Source organism: Aquila chrysaetos, chromosome 4 (genome assembly GCF_900496995.4).
Source record: "Aquila chrysaetos chrysaetos chromosome 4, bAquChr1.4, whole genome shotgun sequence".
Classification (NCBI taxonomy): Eukaryota; Metazoa; Chordata; class Aves; order Accipitriformes; family Accipitridae; genus Aquila; species Aquila chrysaetos.
This window is the reverse complement of record NC_044007.1, coordinates 70856150-70878870: the sequence shown is the minus strand read 5'-3', so window position 1 is coordinate 70878870 and position 22721 is coordinate 70856150. Positions and strand designations below refer to the sequence as shown.

General features: G+C 39.9%; 1 protein-coding gene across 1 annotated transcript in view; it reads right to left on the bottom strand.

The window, feature by feature from the left end:
* CLPTM1L (CLPTM1 like) overlaps nt 1–21043 on the bottom strand; it is a 28417-nt gene extending 7374 nt beyond the window's left edge. Inside the window, exons 1-13 of the mRNA XM_030011836.2 lie at nt 20758–21043; nt 20232–20332; nt 18115–18304; nt 16733–16875; nt 14672–14750; nt 10648–10765; nt 10082–10176; nt 8456–8540; nt 6598–6701; nt 3935–4000; nt 2761–2811; nt 2025–2107; nt 122–156 (exon numbers count right to left, since the gene is read on the bottom strand). Coding sequence (XP_029867696.1) covers nt 122–156; nt 2025–2107; nt 2761–2811; nt 3935–4000; nt 6598–6701; nt 8456–8540; nt 10082–10176; nt 10648–10765; nt 14672–14750; nt 16733–16875; nt 18115–18304; nt 20232–20332; nt 20758–21039 — 1432 coding nt within the window. The 5' untranslated portion in view covers nt 21040–21043. The remainder of the gene's footprint in view (nt 1–121; nt 157–2024; nt 2108–2760; nt 2812–3934; nt 4001–6597; nt 6702–8455; nt 8541–10081; nt 10177–10647; nt 10766–14671; nt 14751–16732; nt 16876–18114; nt 18305–20231; nt 20333–20757) is intronic.
* Nucleotides 21044–22721: the final 1678 nt, after the last annotated feature.

Here is a 22721-nt window from a genome sequence, read left to right as displayed (position 1 = left end):
TACAGTCAAGTTATTGCTCTGTAGTACACTGATCCAGCTGATAGCAGTTAATTTTCTACTTTTGAGTCTTGGCCTCCATTTGAAATGTGCATAGGAAAAAAAAACATAAGAAGGGACTCACCATTGACAAAACTGTTAATCAACCAGGAGTACCAGCTACAAACAAAGACGACAGTCCAGTTATTTTTCCACCTCAGCCAAATATACATACATGTAATACATCCTCTACATGACTGTATGCTGACTACTCCAAGAGAAGGCTATGTTGCAAATTACACAAGAACTAAATACCTTGCCTCTTCCTTGGATTAGGCAGGGCTCCAGAGAAGGTAGTTTAAGCAAAGGATGCTTATCAGTCCATACAAGAAGTTTGGACAACAAGTTTATAAACTGCTTTTACATTTTTTCAGAACGTTCTAAGACTTCTGCACACACACTGACATCAGATAATACTGAGCACTGAACCCTGACTGTATTAAGGCTTGCAGAGGTAATGCTGTATTCTAAATACTAAAGAGACACTTAATACGGCACTGTAAGGACTTAATCAAATTTCAAACAACAAATACCATTCAGTGCAAACCACTATAGTAGCCACTTAAAAAACAAAAGTAGATACAAGGAAACTACATTTTTGCCTCCTTACATCTAACAACCCTTCCCAGATGTTCAATGGAGCACAATTTTAGCAAAGCAACAGTGGTGCTACAGATAGTGGTCAAATTCCATGCTTCTGCTTGGGCCAGTAAGAACAGCTAATAACTGTGATGCTCAGGTTACATCATTTAAAAATAAACTTGCACTGCTGTGTGAGTGACATGTTAATAGCAACATTACAGCTGTAGCAGCACTTCACTAATCCACAAGCATCTAAAAAATGCATCAGAAGATGCCTGCAAGATTAAAGGATAAGCCACTGTTAAGACTACTTGTTCCATCACATTTCCTTACAAACAGATTTAACAATGATAAAAATTCTATGATATGAATTGTTTTCACTTTCTTAAGCTACAGCTCATCGAACAGCTGGCATATAGTATTTTGCAGTACTGAATGAATTCAAGAATTTTGTGAGAAAAGCAAAATTTTTAAATGCTGCATATTTGTTAGCCCCTTACTAAGACAAGAACCTTTTGAAAAAACTATTTTTCTAATAGCCCAGAAATTGCCCCAGTTTCTAGTACAAGTGCTATGGCTCATGTATGCAGCAACAGTAGTTCTTTCTGATGTTATTTTAAGCTACTGCTTGCTCTCCCTCCCTTCCCTTCTGGGTCTAAAGACTATAAAAAGTATGTCTACATGGCCATCACCATGCTTGCATTTGCAGATTTTTTTCTACAACAAAGTCTCATAGCTGCATACCTCCTTGCATCTTTCCAATACAAAATGAACTAGTTGTATTATTTTGAGTGAAAGTGGACAAGAGTTTCACCTCTTCATGAAATACTGAGTCTTCAGCTCTTGCTGAAGCATCAATATGTTGCAGTAAGTCCATGGCTCTAAAGGAATGTCCTCTCTTAAAAGAGAGGACATTTTAAGAGTCCTCTCTTAAAAATGTTTTTGCTTGCTTGACATCTAGCTATCATATTTGGGAACACAGGAACGTCTTGGTCAGAGCAAATAATTTTGGGACAGTTTTTGCTTCTCTCTGTTACTGGACACATTTAACCACTGAATTCCTCTCATCTCTCCTGTCACCTTACCAGTTGTCTGAACATCAGTGGCAGCTTTCTTCCTCCTCTTCTGATTGACAGCTTACTCACGTACGCAAGCTATTGAATTCTATACTACAGTAATATCAGGTTACTTGTGAAATCCAACAGCCTGTACTTACAGGACACTAAAAAACCAGCTAGACTCTTCAGCTTTAGATCCTATAGAATGAGGAAGTTTCCAGTTCCTGGCTTATGAATGAAACAAACTAACATAACTGATTTCCATAACCCATCATCTCCAGTTAATTTATATAGAAAAAATGGGCAATGTTTCAATTCTGTACAAGATCATTTGTAGATTTACAGTACCTTTTGTATTTGACATTCAGCAAGGAGTAACCTGCACCACCAATACACAGTGGATAGAGCAAATATGACAAGTATTTCATAGCCTAATAGACAAGGAAAATAGTTTGTTAGTTCACATTTTATATACAGCAGACTTTTCATGGCATTAAGTAGAAGACAGCCACATAATATTTTTTCCTGAAAATCTTTTCCTATTCCCAAATATCTGCTATTATTTCTAGTATGCTTCCAGTTCTAGAGAAAGTGGTGAAAATTCCAATGCTGAGTTCAGACAACCAAGCACCTTAGAGCATAAGCACCAAGAGGCAGCACAAAAGTCAGAGTTTAAGAGTAGCTCTCTACTTAACACCAATGTTGCCACCTATGTTCAACTGCTTCCAGAAATCAGGAAGCACATGAACATTCCCCCACTATAAATAACAAGTAAAAATATCAATTTTCAAATTTGTGAATGTCAGCCCTTTAAGATATTTCTCTTCAGATAAGTTACTTGCAATTCTGCTTCTCAGAGAAATGTTTCAACCAGATTCAGCTAACAAAACAACTCTTTCACTGTTTCTTTTCATAAATTATCAGAATGAATCTTCACTATCTGATCATCCACATGATGATGATCCACTTGACAACTATGAGAACATGGAAAATATACTTGTAGCAATAAAAAGAGCGAAACAAGTCAACGAGCAGGCCATATAAATAGACTTTACAGATCAGAAGTCACAGGATTCCCTCTTACCTGGGTATCATACTCCTCAGTTTTCTTTTCAGAGTCACTGTATGTGCCAAACTGCAATACATATAAAAAGATAATCAAGTCGGGACTGGGGTGAAAAGCACTTTCTGTCCAACTCCCTGAACAGAAATTTAAACTGCAAACTAAACTGCTTAGACATTAAGCTAGGTAACAGTTCAAAGTTCTTATAAGTTTCTATACAAGAGAGTCATACATATGTTCTGTGCAGCCTGCTAAACACAAGGTAGGCAAAAAGTTTAGTTTTTCTCTTCATATTTTACACCAAACATCCAGGACTGCTTTGCTTAGGAAAATGCTGTTGAGACAGCAGAGTTCACAAAGCAAAAGCAAAGTCAAGTGGCTAAGAATCTGGCTGATACAGCAAGTCATCATTAAAGACCATAACCATTTTCATGCACGAAGAGTTCAGTTATAGATTATTGCCACATCTCCAGAAATTGTGACTGTGACTGCTTAAACACAGTGCCTTGAATACTGACAAAGGAACAACCAGAGCTATCAGCCACTCAAGATGCAGAGACTTCAAGCAGCACAAAACCCCAGTACTTCTTGTGAAGTAAACACTGAAGATTAGACAACCGTTTCTCCTACGAACAGGAGAAACTTTCAATGTCGATTATAATTTAAAAAGATTACGCTCGTGTCAAAAAAAAGTTAATCTGAATCCCTGCTGCCGCTGCATGTCCTGCAAACAGTCTCGGGACTTAAGTTTTACCCAGAGGATTTGTCAAAGACTGTCCTGTCCCCAGAACATGTCACATCTACTAGTTCCACAATGGAGAAGTTATACCTACAGCTTCATGAAAAATTCAGTTTCTTACTTCAAATCACACTGTCACTTAAGAGCGCCTTTCTGATACAGTGGCAGGAGCACAGTCCCACCTGTTAAGATTTAGCAGGACTAACAGAGGAGTTCTGAAGTTTCTCACACCATAAATACATACAAATAGCTGCTTCTTCTACAGAACTCAAAGAAATTCATAAGTTTGAAAATGCTCATCCAGCTTTTGGATTAAGCCATCCATAAAGAGGAGATGTATATACAAAGCTTTTATAGTTTTTTTTAGATCTTCACTAAAAGCCAAGTTGCACAGGAACGTGGAAACAGATGGACAAATCAAGAGTGTAATCATTAACAGGCCAATGTCTACTATACCTGCACTTTGGGTCTTAAGCCTTGCCACTTGATTGTCATTTTCAAAGCTTTCTTCACTTTCCAGAGCTGTGATTAGCCCAAAAAAAAAAAAAAAAAAAAAAAAAAAAAAATGCACATAAAAGATTATCCAAAGGAATGTCTTATGCAGGATTCAGATAATCAGAATCAAGACACCAGAATATCTATTTTAAGCACCCATTACATAAAGCAGGAACAGCCTCATTGCAGCACACTGCCTGCGTCTCTACATAAACCAAACAACCTGTCGCCAGACAAGTACAATGCTGGGAGCCTGCACTATTAAGTCTCTGTATCAGATTATATACTTGAAGTGAAATAATATAGTCCTTCCAGGTTATCTGGATTGCAGAGCTTTGGTGGGGGTTAGCTGCTCTCAGCACCAGCACGCAACCCAGGTCAGGCATTTAGAGAACTCTCCAGTAACCACCTGCCAAGCAAGTTTTTACCTGCCTCTGAGATCAGCTGGGGTCTGGAAGATGAAGGTGCCTCAGAACTCCTAACAGCAATTAAGTGGGCACTTACATGGTCATTACATTTCAGTAGTGGGCTACAAGCAGAAGTCAGTGAATTCACTGAACTGTTTGGCTACTTACTGTACAGCTGTAACAGCTTGACTGTAATGTAACCAAAGGTTCTGTTCACCTGAAACTTTACTCATGTACCCACTCTGCTATACCGATTCAACAACTCAGCCAGCGCAGTAAGCTCACCAGGAGAGCTATGCTCCATGAAGCTTTTTGTGGACAAGGTTTGTTTGTTTAACTTTAGATACACCAATATTGTCTTCTCACCCTTCATATCTTCCAAACAAAAGGGCAATATGGTAAAGACAATCCTTTACAGTCATCTTTGATGCAAGCAAGAAAATTACTTATTACAGAAGCAATGTCACTATTAGTACTGCATGAGAAACAGGTGTTAAGAAAAAGTTGTGAAAAAGCTCTTCCCAGCACATTCCTTTGAGATGTATAGTCCATATGTTCATTCTCACCTTGAGACAACCATGTTATCTCACCATCACTTGAGAGGAGAGATACATTACTTCAACAGAACCTACAGAACATTTCCTCTCAATTTAAGTGTCCCACAGAGTGTTCCTATATAATCCTTCCAACCCAGTTCCCCCAGCCTGCAATCCAGAAGCAACATACCGGAAAATAAGGTGCACGAGAAAGATGATAGGAGCCAAACAGTCATAGCAACTACAGATCTCGGAGAGATCTATTTAACAGATCTTTTCACAGCTCGAAGAAGAATCTCAGACAGGCACAACAACCAAATGAGATCTGAATCTGCCTATTCTTAGGCAGTGGCAACCAAGAAATTCATCTTCATTATAAAAGAGAAATGCAAAATCTTAACAGTTTTAATTGCACTTAAATCCTGTAGCATAGCTATCATTCCTGTTACCCTACCACCATACATGCCTGATCTGGTTTCCCCTAAAACTTCTAACAAAAAAAGTCATTTAGAGACCAGGACTATTTCTTCTCCCCCACTGAACAAAAGCATCACTTTTCTTGACCTGATTCACTTTTAAATCATTTGACACTTTTGAATTTCTGAAGTCTTCAGATTTTTTTGAATTTAGTTATTTATATTTCAAGGATCAAAATAAAAGATATTCTACAAAAGAAGTAGCATATTTATAGGGATATATATTTATCCCTGAAACTCAGTTAACATTTCAGGCAGCTAAAGAAAGTTTGAAATATAAGACTAAATTGCTATTTATAGGAACAAAACCACCGGAAAATCTGATACAAAAAACTTAACACACAGAAATACATCAGACTTAAAAATCTCAATTTACTGAAAAATAGTGAAATGGTACTATTTAGGACGCCACTGTTCGTAGTTTTCACGAGAGCTTAATCTGTTTTATCCAATAAGCTGAAATTTAACGATCACTTCATGACTTTCTATTCAACAATTTAATCACTAACTAAAAATTCTGAACTGTTTTGTTTCCACAGGGACTGTCTGCAACTATAACAGATGAGTAGTCAAAAATTTCACATGAGACTCCTGAACTTATTTTTAAATACCGAGAAGTAAATAGATCTGCAAGCAGTGCTAGGTAGAGAGATCTCCCTTCCCCACTACTGCTGACTTTGTGCTTCACTACATATAAAGCAGGCTTCTAAGCAGTGCCTGCAACCCACTGGCTGGACATGGTCTTCTGGAATAATGAACACAGCCAGCAGCCTCCTCCTTTTCCTCCTTCCCCGAGCACCTCAGTCACGGCCAGGGAGAAAGCTGCAGACCTGCGGCACTGTCTTGATGGCACACAGCCTACTCTTTGACAAATGCTTCTGTGAAGGCTTGCTGACATGGTTATACATGCCTGGTCAGGAGTGAGGCCTATCAGATGATGTGATAGGAAGGAATCTCAGCATAGCTCTACGTTTGGTTTCCACAATACCAGCTGGCCCATCCCAGAAAAAACTGATACTTCCAGTTTAGTTATTTGATAAAGGCACACAATCTCCTCTACCACTGAAAGCCAGTTAAACAATGCTGCTAAGACAGCATACTACAGCAGTATTTTTCCAGTAACTAGCTTAGCATTCTTTTTCTACAATAAACTATGGATGTCGCTGCGAATACTGGTATTTGGTTCTACAGCTTTAAGAACTCACCTCAATCACTGCACCAATGCCTGCTGGGATCAGTACCAATAAACTTGTTTGTTCATCCAAAAGGAAAAGAAATATTACCACAGTACTAAAGCACCGCCAAAGCACTAGACAGAAAAAATGAAAACAAAAGGCTTATTAATATTTAAATGAACAGCTGAGATGATAGAAGACTGTTGGCCCATTTACTATAATTCTGTCTTACGCAGTTTAAGCATGAACTTCTATATACATCTTGATATATCAAGTAGTCCTAGAAAAAGCCAGCGATCTATATACCTCCAGGCAAATAAGGAACAAAAACATTTTATGAAATCCTTATCACAAAAGACGCAAGGAAATCGGAATATTTAAGGAAGACTTCTGTACTGCAGCAGTTCAGCAATGTATGAGTACTATTATGAACTACATTAATGATTCTTGTCTCAAGGAAGCCTAAAGGCTGTGAGGTAATATAATGTCAGTCTTTGAAACTCATGCAACTAATTTAATGTTTGTAAATGTTAAAAAGTATATTTTAGGGTTATTTTTCAGGTTTTATAAAGCCTTAGATGCTTGTAAGTGTCTACTAAGTAATTCTTAGATTTGAATATCCACCCCCCTAAGCAGGGACAGAAAGAGGGAAGAGCTATACAACACACTCAGACAACAACAATTACACTGTACCATTCCAGAGCAATTGCCGGTTGCACTTCTCCCTCAGGGAAAGAAGGAGATACAGGCAGAAAGGTGACTAAGGCTTGCTAAAGAGACGATGGGAACCGTCAATTACTGGAGGCTGAAGATTGATACTTCGAAAGTAAGATTAGAAAACCCTTTGTCACTCGGTCTTTCCAATTTGATTTTATTCACTTTTTAAACTGGCAATTAATGCTTAATTCTGAAATTCCATGCACTATTTTCAATTTTTACTTTTTGGTGTATATATGCCAACAGCAGTATAAATGCCTTACAAGATCAAATGCACCCTGATAAAGATGATAAACAGATTCTCCACATGAGAAAAACATGTTGCTGTTCATTGTAATTTAGAACGCCTGATTTTGTTCCTGGTATTGATACATTCCTCACATGTTTTAATCAATCTGTAAATACGATAGAATTAGGGATAGTCTCAGAGGTCAAGTGACTCCAGGTTTATCATTTTGGTTTATAATCAGAATGGAAAAATCTATTAGAAAAAACAAGCAGTAAGCATTAGCACAATAAACAAGGCTGGGGACTGGTGTGTTAAAACTCAAGCATCCAGGGCTGGCTACTACCTTCATCTGTCTCTAGGAAGGCTTGACAAGATGTCAGACCACTATGTTTCTCCCATCTTTCCTACATCCAAGCCAACTCAACCCTCCCATGCTCTTCCCCCTGTCCTACCACAGGAGCTTCTACTGCTCCTGTTTACACTAAAGCCCAAATCAAATAACGGCATTACACTACAGTGTTTCGCCCCCCAACTATTTTGGAACCTGTAGCTGCCTACAAGGAACACGTGGGACTCACAGGACAACATTACCCATGATAACACATTCTCTCCACCCACGGGTTTTTTTCTGGTCCTCATTCTTTTCTCAAATATTTTTCTTTTCCTTCAGCAAGGGAAATATGGTAACTGACTTAATACTAAACTAATTCTCAATTGCAAGACAGTCAAACCTCAGAAGTGACAACTGCTTAAAAGCAAGTGATACTTGAGCACAATGCTAATGAAGTTGGAACCAGCCTGTTAGCCGCCTTCTTTTCATAGACAAGAACATCTCCTTTTGCCATCTTGGTCAATCTACAAAGTGTCAACTTAGAGTAAGATTGAAAACACACAGTATATGTTACGCAGCATGTGCACAAGACTTCGCATTCTGGCCCATACCTGCTTTTGTAGACATCCCAATCATACTCCTTTTTTTCTTCCAAAAACTGATGTCATTTTTGAATGCAAGGAAATCAAAGAGAAGCTGCAAATAGCAAAAAACACACTCATTTGCTTGAAACGTGCGCTAATTAGAGACTGCCAGCTGAACTGTTAAAAATGCATTTAAGATGGAATTAAAGAAAAACCTGTTTTAGAAGCTTCAGAAATAAAAATGAAGTATCACAAATAAAAGCTAAAAAGAAAAACTGTTTTAGAAGCCCAGGCTCTAAAAGCAGTGCAAAACGACAGGATGAATTCCAAATACTTCTACGACTACAATGCTGCACATTGCAGTGTCCTGTAAAGAAAGTTAGTGACCCAATACAGGGTAACACATGGTAGAGGATGAAGAATGAGGACCCTGAGGAATTGCTCACCTCCTTGACAGACCAGGGAAAGCCACAATTAATTACATTCAAAGTCCTTTGTATTGGATTGATAGTCAATTCAGGCTTGGATAGTACTAAAGTTTTTAAAAAATCCTGCAATACAGCAAGTCAGGTTTCATCTCTGTTTCATCAATAAGAAGTTGACCTAAACTTCAGGGACATTTTAGCATTAAATTTATTTGTAGCGAGTAATTTTTTCAGTATTTTCATTCAATGTATTTTCCAGTATTTCCTTTAAGCGTTCACTGTCTTAAAAAAAGCAGCACAGATTCAAGAAACCCTTGGGTCAGAGAATTTTAATGGATATATTTTTTTTAATTTAGGCAAATGATGCACAAAAGAAAAAAGTATCAGAAGAGCTAGTCCCAGTCTACAGATAATCTTACAACCTGATAAACAGAATGGAGAGGAAAAAAAAAAAAAAAAAAAAAAAAGAGTATGACTGGGAAGTCTGCAGCTTTCCAACCAAATTAATTGTACATAATGTAAGTATAAAGAAATATAACATGCCCAGCAAGTTCTTATCTCTCCCAGAATATGGAAATTGTACTGAGTGCAATTGTAGATGATAAAAATGTTCACAGTAGAACAATAAAGTCTAAAAAAATTGTTCATTAAAACAAAAAATCATATATAAACCAAGACATACACAATGCTAAGAGAGGGACACAACAACAAAAAATAACCATGACTAGAGCCACAAGCTCTGCACTTTACAGCAACAATTTTTTGAAGCAATTTAGATCAGTTGATCTAAATTTCTCCAGGGATCAGAAGTCAGAGACTCAAACCCTACTATTGGTGCTGCAGCTATACCACTGCAGCAGTAAACCTTGTGACAGTACAACAAAATTTAAACTGATGTTGACAGGCATATTAATTCTAGGGGCTTTGGTTCAACTACAACTAAAAAAAAGTGATAATGAAGTTAAATGTTTTATATTCAGTCAAGACTGTTAGTTTCTATCTAGTTATCTCAAATTTCTGTTTTCTTTTAGATTTTTATATTAACTCTATATTGGAAATACAGCTGACTTGTACCAGAAAACAACTCCATTTCCCTACTAAAACTACTATTTCCAAGAACAGTTCTTAATAAATGAAAGAGTTGAAATTCAGTTGTGTCCCCGCCCCCCCCCCCCCCTTTTTAATTACATATGCTGTAATTCCTAAAGCCCAAAGTTTCTCCACTTACATGGAACGCTGCTACGAAGAACGTCAAAGCCAGGAAGTACAGGTTAGTATCAACAAAAATTCCTTTTACTTCATCTGCATCCTTTTCTGAAAACCCTAAGAGAAAGAACATGTAATTATGCAAGAAGTATTAGACAGTTAATTGCTGTTATGCTAGAGTCCAGTATGAAAGCAATCTCATGTCACCTGCACACGTTTTGTCAAGAAATCATAAACCCGAAACATGATGGTAGCTTTATTGGTAAAACCCAAGTCTACCTATATTTTGGCGAGTTAAGGCTTGCCTTAAACAAAACCCATCAGTTGCAAGCAGACTGATACGCCTTTAACATGTTGTTCAGCTTCGGTTGTAGTTACACACCAGAGACACGAATGGCAAGACACAGGAAGTCATTCTGGCCCGAGTAGGAAAAAAAAGGATTATTCAACTTGGCCTCTGAACTTTTATTTGATCTGTAAGAAAAGGGAGCTTCACATTGAAAACTGTAAAGTGAGAAAAGGACACTATTGAGGGTTGGTTTGTTGGGGGTTTTTTTGGCCTAAAGTCATTAAAAATAAAAAACATACCAAATTGTTGGAGGGAGTACACAGCATCTTGCATGTGGATCCAAAATCGGAGTTTTCCAAGAGATATTTTGTCATACGAAACTGTAAGAGGTAGCTCTGTTGTTGAACGATTTATAACCTGTATTTCACAAAGATACAGTTTCTTTTAATAGCAGGAAAATCGCAAAAATTATTTCCATTCTTTTTTTAAAAAATAAAGGAAAATTATTATATCACATTATGATTTAATCAGACAATTTTAAGAGGTCAGTTTGTTTTTTGAAAGGGAATAAGATCTTAGACTTCTAGACTATGCCTGAAGTCTGTGGGGATTTATCCCAAGAAATGCTAAATTAGCAATTTGTTCTGTTCAAGTTCTCGGTCTCACTGTTACTGTATACAGATGCCTCTGAGATATTCACATAAAGTTCCTTCTGCTGGTCTCAGCTCAAGTGGGAAAAGTGTGCTTAAGGTAATTCTCTCATTTGACAGTTCTCTGAATGTATATGCTAAGATTACCTAAGGTAGAAGATTAAAAAAAAAAAATAAAAAAAAAATCAAATATCAAAGGCCACAGTCAGAACTAAATTGAGGCTGTTTTTGAGAGAAATTAAAGTTACAACACCTCATACCAAAACAAAATGTGGGGAAGCAAGATGATGTAAACTACCCTGGCTGCAAAACTTGGGATATGGGGTGTCACAGAAATCTTCCTGCTCCAAGAGAAATAAAATTCAGCTAATCCTCCTGTACCATCTACACTTTAGCTGTGATGAGAACTACCTGGGGCCCCCTTAAGCTGGAAAAAAAAAAAAAAAAAAGCCTTAAATTGCCTCAGCTCCTCCTGCATGATAGTTGACCCTCTCTCAAATAGGTTTAAAACAAAGAAAAAAACCATTGTCCTCACAGATGTCAGAATTCTCCACAGCTACCCAGGTACAAGTTCAGGCAGTATGTTTCAAACCTTCAAGAAAAGCTCAAGACTACAGATAGGCAGGCACCCTGAACGGCAACAGTTCAACATCTATTGCTGTCAGCTCCTAATTACTAGCCAATCGTAATTCCCATCTCAGAACTGCTACTCTACACTGTATCTGTTTCTACAGCAATTAGTTAGCCGACACCTATCTGAGAAGAATGGGCTTCTGATTCTCATGTTACATAGTTTTAGCCTCCCCACGCGTCAGTCAGATGTGAAATGGGGATTCTGTTCACTCTCCCAGTCACTCTTTCCTCCACTGAGTACAAACAATTCTCAATTTCACCACTCTCCCAAGACCCTATAAGCTTTTCAGATGGTGGCAGAACATGCATGCATGGATGGGAGAGGAAGAGAAGCTGAGAAAGTTTTATAAATACAGCAGGGAGAAAGCTTGAGAAACTGAAAGGGTGCCAGGGATCTCTGAACTGTCTCGAAAAAAGAAGAAAAAAAAAAAACCAAACAAAAAAAACCAAACAAAAAACCAGGGTGAAACCAAAGTGGTTACAGCTGACAGTAGAGAATGCTGGCAAGAGTCTACAGCTGTTTACCAAAAGCTACATAAACATCTTCTGGGCTTCTTCTCCTTTTTAAAGGATGGCTGTAATCCATCAATTCCCATTCCAATTTCTCAGTCTATCAAAGATAGCATCAACATTTCTGGGAGAAAAGGAAAAGAAATTTTACCTGTGCAGGACATACAGGAAACAAAAATGTTGCAAATGCACGGGTAAGTAACACGCAGCAAATGCACTCTACACGGACAAAGCACTGCTAAGGAGTTAGGGGTAGCGTAGCAGGAAAATCAGATTGTAATACAAGACAGAGATGGGAATTCTTCAACAGCAAAAGCAAATTAAATGAAGATACGAAGACTAGAAGAATGAACTCTTCCTCAATGAAGAATCAGAAGTCCACAAGCACTGCCTCACAACCTAGTTGAGCGTGATGGTTGTTAAGCTTTTGAAAACTAGGAAGTTACCAAACCTCTGCAATACAACCTGCTCTTGTAGTATGGCCTCAGAACATCACATGTTATTTCTAGCACTCTGTCAGTACTACAAAACAGTGTCTAAACAAAGCAAGTAAGTTCAGCGGTATGAATTTTAAAGCTTTCTCTTTATTAAATCAGAATCCTGTGCAATCCCCAAACCCCCAGCATTGGCAAGAACATTTAAGAACACAAGGAACACATAACATCTAGACTACAGTGCTTACCATAGAAGACCTACCTCTGGGTCAAAACAACAGTCAGTTCAAAATCTACAGAGTCTAGCACAAGCAGGGAAAACGCATCTTCAGCTCCATGACTTTAGGTTGGGCATACCAAACAGACAGCTTCCATACCCTTATTTACAGTCAAACGCCAACCATGCTCCACAAAAGCTTTATCACCTTCTTCCCTTCTTTCCTGCTCTTCACTCGCCCCTCGTTATCTCACATACTATTAGACCACTCTTTCTGCAAGGCTTGCAAGCAGTTTGGCAAGTCACTACCGAGGAGTCACATAAGCCAGTGCTGAAGGGCAAGTTTGCTAGTTTTGATGGAATAGCCTTTGCAGCACTTCAGGATCTTTATCGACTTTAAAGCTGTGAGTTACAATAGCCTTAACCGTGACATGTACGACAACTGCAGGAATGTTATTAATAACATGAGAATGCTGAGTTTATTTGTAAACAGGGTACATGACTCGACCAGTTAGAAGCTCATATGAATGTACTGAACTGAATGAGCTGTGGTAAAAAACTTAAAACAAAGGACAATGACCACTGATAAAGACATCACAAAAGTGTATCTAAAGAAATACTGGACAAAACTATCTGCTACCAAGAGTTGTAACAAATGCTCAGGAGTTTATTTTGCTGAACAAGCTTTGTGGGGGAGGGATACAAGTTTTTAAAGAAGATTCTCCCCAACACTAAGTAACAAAATTCTTTGTCTGAGCTAAAGTTAATGAATTGGAAAGACGATTTAGAAGGTCTATTGAAAAGTTTAGATCTACCACGACTTTCATCTAGAAGATGCTGAATCCAGACATACTTGTTTAACAGTTTTGAGACATTCCAAGACTTTAGCTCTCAGAAACTCTGACAGCTAAATTCCAGCCAGTGCAACTGAAAAGAACTGTAGGGCTTAACTAAGAGCTGCTAAGATGAACATAGTTTAGATGCCACGTGCAACTTGTAGCAAAGGAACTGCATGACTTCGCACAAGAGAAGAGTTGTGCAAAAACTGAATGCAGAAAATTCTATTTAAATGTATGAAAACACCTTTATTGTAACTGCAGGGGTGACTGAACTCTAGAACAGGCTGCCCAGAGAGGCTATGGCATCTCCTTCGTTGGATATATCCAAAAGCCAACCGGAGAGGATCCTGAGCAATCCACTCTAGGTGACCCTACTCTGAGCAGGGGCGTTGGACTAGCAACCTCCAGAGATCTCATCCTTCTGTAACTCCATTACTGATGTTTCTAAACCCTGATTTGTTTCAGTGCACAAAATCATTGGATGTACTGCAACACCAAATTTTCAGGTGCTCAAGTTACTCTAGTATGATAGAGAGCACCAGCAGAAAATTTAACCACAAGTGAATTTTTTGGAGATAAGAGAACAACTGCTGACTTATCTCAGTGTAGCTCCAGTATCAGCTGTGTTCAGTATGGTCACTTCCCTAGAAGATATCAGAAGCAGCTCTGGGATGTTAACACAGCTTCTTCAGCTTAGGGAGTCAAATTGCTCATGAGACTCCTCCCACCACAGCTGCTGCTGCAGTGATGTCCTCCATATCCACCCAAAAGGCAGAAACAATGGAATCCAAGTATCTTTTGGTGGAATAGGAGGGAGTGCTTGGTAGAGAATTCTGCTAGACGGGAGTCTCAAAACCCAGATCCAGCCTCTGCAGTTACCACAGTTGACCACATTAAGTTAAACAGTCATTGATAGAGTCCTTTTGTGAATTTGTACTTTTTCATTACAGCAAACAACCTATGACAAAATTGTAATTAAAACAACATTGAAGATTACTGTTAAAACTGTTAAATGTAATTAAAGGTATTCTATTACTCACCATCAAATCTTTCACTCTGTTGCTTAGCTGATCAATAAATAATATTGGAAGGTAATGCACTGTCTTCCCCAACTGAACCCTAGGATGTTTAAACATGGATTTTATGACTGTAGTGATCTAAAAAGAAAACTACTTTTATTCAAATTAGCATTCATTCATCACTTTCAGATGTACCCATGTAGATATCTCCCACCATCTTTTCAGGCACATTTTCCTTTAACACCTAGCAAGACAGAAGCAGCTAGCCTAGAGTCTTTCACTGAGAGATGTCTGTATAAAAGATTATGCATGTCACACTTCTCTCTTTAGTTTGTTTTTACTTTTCCGTAGAAAGACAGAATAAGCAAAAAAAAAAAAAGAAAGACAAATGACATTGGCTGTGATGATGCCGAAGTTGTTGCGTGATCAAGGGTAGAGAAAATTAAAGGTTCGAAGAGAAACGTGCTGAAGTTTACTGCCATGTATTTGTATCCTTTGTCTCAAGTATCCCTCTCCTACTGCAACAATGACAACCCTCCACCATCTCCCCCACTCCTCTGCACCCCCAGTGACATCTCTCAGGTCAGCAACAGCACATGCTCTAGCTAGCATGGGACTATGAACATGATGGCTGGCATGCACACCAGAAAGCTCGGTACTACTGGGGAGAGTGAACAAGGAGCAGAAACCTTCTCTGTCCTCTCCTCAACAGAAGCACTTGTTTGGGTTGCTCTACCACCTCACCAACCTGCATGAAACCAACAGAAACTTACCAGCCTTTGAGCCCTCTACAGAACTGACTACTGGAAAGTTATTTAGCAAATTGCAACCTATCTGCAATTGCTTTGCCAATACCTTAGGAAAGTATTTAGCCTAATGCCCTAAGAGACAAGTTCTTGAAGTTCTTCATTAGAAAGGCAGTTACCTCCCCTGTGATGTTCTCAGTAAACATCTATGGAACTAGCGTAACAGAGCTTTTTAAAGCCTGAAAGTTGAATTTTAGTTGCTGACAAAAGAAAGAAGTCTCTACGCATGCTAAGAAAGACTGCCTACTAAATAAAGAAGGGGCAACAGTAATATAGAAAAGTACTAAATTGAGGCTCAGAAATACTGCTTGGTTATTTAACTGAAGAGGTTTAGATTTCTATACAGTAACTACAATTAAAGCTACTGCTAGTGGAATTGCAGAAGGCTACTTTGTATCCAAACTATTTCCTGTATAATGCAATGACAGAACAGCACTGATGTATATCTAAACATGACCAGAAAAAGTATCCTCGTTCATCAACCCCAGCCCAACCCCTTCTTGTTATGGGCCTATCTTATGAGTTACTAAGTTTATCTATTCTGGCTGGGAAGCTATCCCAGAACGCCAGGGTCTGCTGATTAAGCAACTATCTCTGGATTTAACAGGATACTTGTAGAGAAAGGCATCAACATACAGCAGCACAAGCCAATACAGCACTATCTTTATGGTTAATGCTGGAAGTAATTTAAGCAAGCTGTGAACAGAAGCTACTGCCTGCATTTAGTGGCCTAAAAACCTATCCCTGCTTTTCAGTATTTTCTTGAGAAAGTGACATAATGTAGGAACACACATTGTCAAAGTAAAATCAAGTCAATCGTAAAAGGAGAAAAAAGACTCCACAGGAGATCAGCTGTGCCTCTTCAGCAATTGCAGTTTGCACAGATAATTTGCAGTTGAAGGATAACTGGAAAGGTCAAGGGACAGTAATTGCTTTAAAGGCCAGAAGTATGATTTGAGAACAAGGGGGTATGAAGTCCGCTGTAGCATTTTATTTGCGTTTTTGTAGTTCTGCTTTGTCTTACTATGATAACTCCATACAAAAAAGTATTCTAAACTCTGAGCTGCCCAGGAACGAGGCATCTCCAATAAGGTTTTGTTGTATGCACTATCTTACTAATTGTCAGTACTGAAACGCAAGCATTAAGAGTATCTATTCTTGTCTCCTAAGCGGCAATTTAAACGTAAAATACTAAAGGAGGCCAGGGAGGATTTCTGAAGAAATGTGCAGTAAGTTTATAAATAACAAATCTAGCAAAGCTAAGTCATTGACTTACATCTTCATGTAACGGTGAACATCAGCAGGGAGGGATGATCCATCAAACACAAAATCTTCCACCATGACATTTAAGGTTAATCTTGACCTCCAGTGAGAGACAGGTTCATCTAGAGCATTGGTCTGTTTTTCTGCTTCAATTTGCTTTAAAAATACAATAAACATACACATTGCTAAACAATACAGAATTCTGAAGAGGATAATACTCTAACTTGCAGAAACTATGGAGTCATTAACTATATCGCAAAACAGAAGCCCACTAAGAAACGCTTTACCTTAATTTTGACCAGGTCAAGTATTTTGCTCAAATATGACAGAACAGATTGTAAAGGCCCACCATAATCTGACACCGAAAAACTTGAGTGCCCATTTACAGCCTTGTTCATCAAGAATGAATTTTCAGCTAATTAATCTTAATGTGTTAGGAATGTGGATACTAGTCAGAGAAAGTCACTTTGAAAGAAGGACTGTAGAGTAATCAGATGTTACTTCAAAACAGTCAGAAAGGTGTGGATGATCAACCATATTAACTTTGGGGAGTAAAAAGATCAGACCATTTGTTTTGAACTTCTGAGCTTCCAAATGCTGCGTAAAGCAGTGCTGAAACCGAGTACGACTTCAGCTTTTGGTAGATGCTAAAGGGTGTTCTATTTGCTTTTCTTTGGGTGAACACCACCTGTTCTGACTTTTAGCGTTGGACTCTAGCCTCAACTCATTTTCAACTTTATCCTGACAGGATTTAGAAACAGCACTGCTGGCTACAGGTGTATTTCAGATTCCAAAGAAGAACAGAGTGAAATTCTGAAGCTCCACTTAATACGAGGCACAACAGCCATTCACAAGTATTTCATTAGATAACACTACATTTTTTCCCCCGGTGAGTAATCACAGCATTTGTCAAAGGATACTATCTTATTCTCTTGAACTGAAGTGGAAAGTAAGAACGTCCTAAAGGAAAAGAAGCAATTTAACATTGGTCACTCACCAATGTCAAAATCAAGTTCATATCTGTTTTATAAAAGCAAAGCATATTATTTCACATTAATCCAATTCGCTATAGCAAGCAGCATCATGCTGTTACAGAACATTACACTATTTCTACCAAAAACAATGAATCCTTAAAGAAGTAATTAATGTTAACTAGGGAAGTGTTTTGATAGCAGCCAGTGTCGTAGAGCGCTCTACCTCTGCTGTACTGAGTGGTCTACTATTAGTGCACAAGCTGATAATCAAGAAGAGAGGGTTTAATTTTTTTTTCCCCTAGTATCATCATTAGCGTAAAGATGCAAGCACAGCAGATGCTAACACTAGAAGTGTCTATAAAAGAAATTACTTTTTTTTTTTTTTTGCACTTGTTCATCTATAGATGGAAAAACCACCTACCTGTGTGGCTGATTCTCCAGTGAGCAAATTAATCTCTTCTGGTTTAGGGACCATGTACGTGGTCAGAGGGCTTACCACATGCACCTGCTTACCGTCATGCCAAGGCAAAATTCCAGCATGATGAAGAAATATATATGCATATAATGTGCCATTATTTCGGGTTTTCTTTGGTACAGAGACATTCACTGTCCTAAAATACAAAATAAATACATTATGAGATGGCATAGCACATGTTGAAATACTTAGCTGTACATATAAGGATCACTGAAGATGTTCTGGGAGCAAGCTAGAAAAGGTTGGGGACATTAGGGGAAAAAAAAAAAAAAAAAAAAAAAAAAAAAAAGACATTTAGGTTCCCTGGCACACAACAGTTAGTTCTGGCTAATATGTCCCAAGGAGCTGTGGCTGGATAGGATCAATTTATATACTCCAGTATGTATCATAATATTTGCATTTCCAAAGTTTTGCTGTTATCTTAAGATACTTTAATCTTTGTCCAATTTATCCTTTATTACCCTAGATAACACAGGGCTGCATCATCAGTTCTTTCGCTGTTTTCCCCTGCCAAGAGGTCATAGGGCCAAAATTACCACAGCACTTGTAGAACATAGCTTTCTGTGTGCTGAATATGTATCCCAGATTGTATACACGATAAAAAGTTTTAAAAGAAAATCACAAAGTTTTGCCAAGCGCTTTGCATTAATAAAACATCTTCTTAGCTGTGGCATGCCAAGCATAGAACTCGAGATTGGAGCCCCAAACCATGAAGTCACTCCCCTTGTGTTAGCCACGAAATCACCCTACATGCAACCTTGCATAATGCCTCCTCTATTCCTGTAAATTTGCTCAGGTTATTTTTCTCTGAATACTTCCAGTGGCTTAGCAGACTGTGTCAGTGAAACAATTCTTATATTTTCAAGTCTGTCAGAGATGAAGTTTAATATGACCTAACTGCAGACCAAAGCATTCTTTAATTATAGAAAATGCACAACGTGAAAGAACCTGGGAAACTCTGCAACAAGACAGTCAAGAATAAGGTGACTATTTTAAACAAAAAAAAGTGAGGCAGCAAATATGAAGCACAAAACAAGCGGTTCTAATCATTTTAGTTGTAGAGAGGCATACACAGAGCGCAGCGTTATACTCAGAAATTTGTCTAAGGGCACAATCTTACTCCATCTTGGCACCAACATCCCTTCAGAAGATGGCAAAACCCTAAACTACCAGGAAAACAAGGTTTACTTTTACGATTATTAGCAAGTTCTATTCCGGGTCTGAAGCCATGGCTATTAAGAACATCATGTAGCAAGTAGACTGGCTACACATGTTATTAGAGAAAGTCTCAAGTGTTTGCAGGCACTTTGACTTAGATTTTCACAATGGAAAGTAATTTTTACTATTATACACAAAGCGCGCATTTGTAAAACATTTGCTTATGTGGCTGAGAAGAGCACGCTGATCCAAACTGATCAATGCTTAAGCTTAGCGCACATCATACATATGTTACTGATCAAACACAGCTAGTGAGATGAATGTTTAGAGCGGTATCTGAAAATCACAACAGACAACACAGGACAGCATTCAAGGTTTGCAGAATCTACATGAGAGAAACAGGCATTCTGTATTTACTAGCACAGTCCTGTTTTGCAAGCTTTGTTTCCTGCAACTACGAGATGACTTTCAACGTTAAGAAAAGTTTGTCTAAGAGACTGTTTCTCAGCGTCAGGTGAATTCGACACAGCATTTCCATCAAGGCAGGCACTTTACCAATGTTTAATCCGTGAACTATTCTAGAAGCCTTTAATTAAAGAAAAAAATACTGTTTTTATTAACAGCGGCACTTTGTCCTCAACTCTAAGGCTGAAATCCAACTAATACCTTTACTGCCTTAATGTGGCAAATACGTTTATTACTTTCGAAGACAAGTGCGAACCAAATAGCCTGTACAGAATGCAAAAATAGCTTTAACCCCCAAAGAATGTAAGAACAACTCTACTCTTTCAACACAAGTATTATGAACAGTCTACCTTACCTTACTTCATGCATACTTCCATAGGCGTAACCACTAGTTAGGATACATACTTCGGAATTGAAGAACTCGTAGTTTGGGTACCTACCTTTCAAATTTGGACTCAATATCAAAATCCTCCACGTTCAAAACCAGATCTACGTTACTCTCGGCACCAATGCTTGACCGTGTGGTCGTATACACGCTTAACTGAAATCAAAACACAGCACAGAGAAATCAGCGTACGGAAACACTAAGCTCACGCTTAAGAGCACGGAGCTGTATTTCAGCTTCGCCAGCTTCCCCCGTGGCAGGATGGTTATATACACCGGGGGGGGGAGAAAAAAAAAAAAAAAAAAAAAAAGAACAAAAAAACCCCACCACACGCTTCCATCCCACCCTCCGCGGCCGTTACCCGCCCTCCACAGACCAACCCGCGGCATTACGAGGTGAGGGAAGGGGTTGCGTGTGCGGGAGCTGCGGGCAGCCCACGCGTGACCGCAGCCGTCAGCCAGCGCCGCCCTTCCCGCACCCACCAGCGCGGCGCCGGTGGAGACGGGCCCGGAGCCCTCTCCTCCCTCAGCGGTGAGGGGACCGCTCCCCCGCCGTCGCCTCAGACGCCGCTTCCCGCTCACCTGCAGCTTGGGCCTCCGCGACAGGTAGGGCCACACGCACCCCGCCGCCGCCGCCCCGCCGCCGCCTCCTCCTCCCGCCGCCGCCGCCGCCGGGCAGGGCCGCGTGTAGACGATGCCGTACATCACCCAGCAGGTGTGCGCCACGTAGACGGCGAACACCCCCACCACCAGGCTGGTGAACGAGCTGCGGCTCAACATGGCGGCGCCCACCGCCACCGCCTCCCCCCCCGGCTCGGGATCAACCGGGCCGCCCCGGCCCCGCCGCCGCCGCTGCTCGCGCATCCCCGACGCGGCCCACCGTCACGTCGCTCCGTCACTTCCGGCCTAGCGGAACGGGACCGCTTGGGGGGGGGGGGGGGGGGGCGCGTCGCGGCGTGACGTCAGCGCGGAGGGGCGTGACGTGGGCGGGGGGGGTTGCGTCATGAGGCGAAGGCGGGGGGCGGCTTGTCCCGCAGGGAAGAGCGAGGTCTCTTCGGTGCCTGCGGTATTAACGATGATAATAATTAAAAAAATCCTTCAGCAGCCTAACCGGAAATTACCTTTGACGCACAGATTGGATCTTCAAGGTGGTGATGTTTCTTCACGTTTCCCGCCGCCGCGCCTGCCAACGATGTTTCCTTTCACACCGAATCACAACATCTACAGCTGTCACCTGATCTCCCTGTAGAAACACAAGATCGGGCTTAAATATTTCATTTTGTTTATCTTTTCATATAGGTTCCTGGAATGCAATCCGATCCTTTTTAGCTTCATTCATCAATATTTCACATCGTGCCTTTTAATTCTTATACTGCAGGGCGGTACCCAGTGATGTGAGCACGTTTCATTTTCCACCTGACAGGGTTGACAGGATTTAACTTCTGATTCCTGCCTCCCCCTTGCTAGGAATTCCTTAGTGGGCTACACATTAGCTCTCACTTGCAGCATGGTGGGGAGCTTTCTGTGAGGGATGCCCCTGTAATGTTCGATCCAGTTGTTACTGATTTTATCTTTTTCAAAGTTGGTAATTCCACAGCCCTAGGACTGTAACTTGGTCCAATTTGTAAAATCCTGTTTCCCCCAGTCACATGGTTTAGGAAAAATAATTTTGGGGGCCGGTAGCTCCCATTCTGAAGCTGGTTCCTCGTCACCCAGTTCCTCTGATCTTAGCCTAACCACCCTCAGGTCCCAAATAGATGGAATTTTGTTCTTGTCACTTCCAGCTGTTACCTTTTTCACAATTGATCTTATTAGCTCATCCGAAGACTGCGCAATACTATGCAGTCTTTGAGCTTGTACGCTGGGGATCAGACCCAAGAGTCTCGTGATGCCTAAACCTCCACCACACGTACTGGAATATAGAATGGCATCGCAGGTACTTAGCAATAGATGTAACCACTCCTTGACCGTTGTTCGAATTGTCAGGTCAAGTGTTTCTAGGTACGTTACTTTTATGTCGGCTTGGTCTGCTAAGTAGATCAGTTGCGGGATAGTATATCCCTTCAGGATGTCTGCCTTCTGGAATGGCTTCAGTGGAGCTTCACCTATGTGTTGTAACCAGTCTTTTATCTTTGCCAGTAGTTCAGCTTTAGATATTCCAGTCCATGGGTCTATTTTTAGTCCCAGGTACTTTTCCGAACTACCAGGTTTGATCATATTAAGTGGGGTACCATTAATCATAGAATCATAGAATCATTTATGTTGGAAGAGACCTTTAAGATCATCGAGTCCAACCGTCAACCCACCACCACCATGCCCACTAAACCACGTCCTGAAGTGCCTCGTTTATGCGTTTTTTTAACACCTCCAGGGATGGTGGCTCCACCACTTCCCTGGGCAGCCTATTCCAATGCCTGACAACCCTTTCAGTGAAGAGATTTTTCCTAATATCCAATCTAAACCTCCCCTGGCGCAACTTGAGGCCATTTCCTCTTGTCCTATCGCTTGTTACTTGGGAGAAGAGACCAACACCCACCTCACTACAA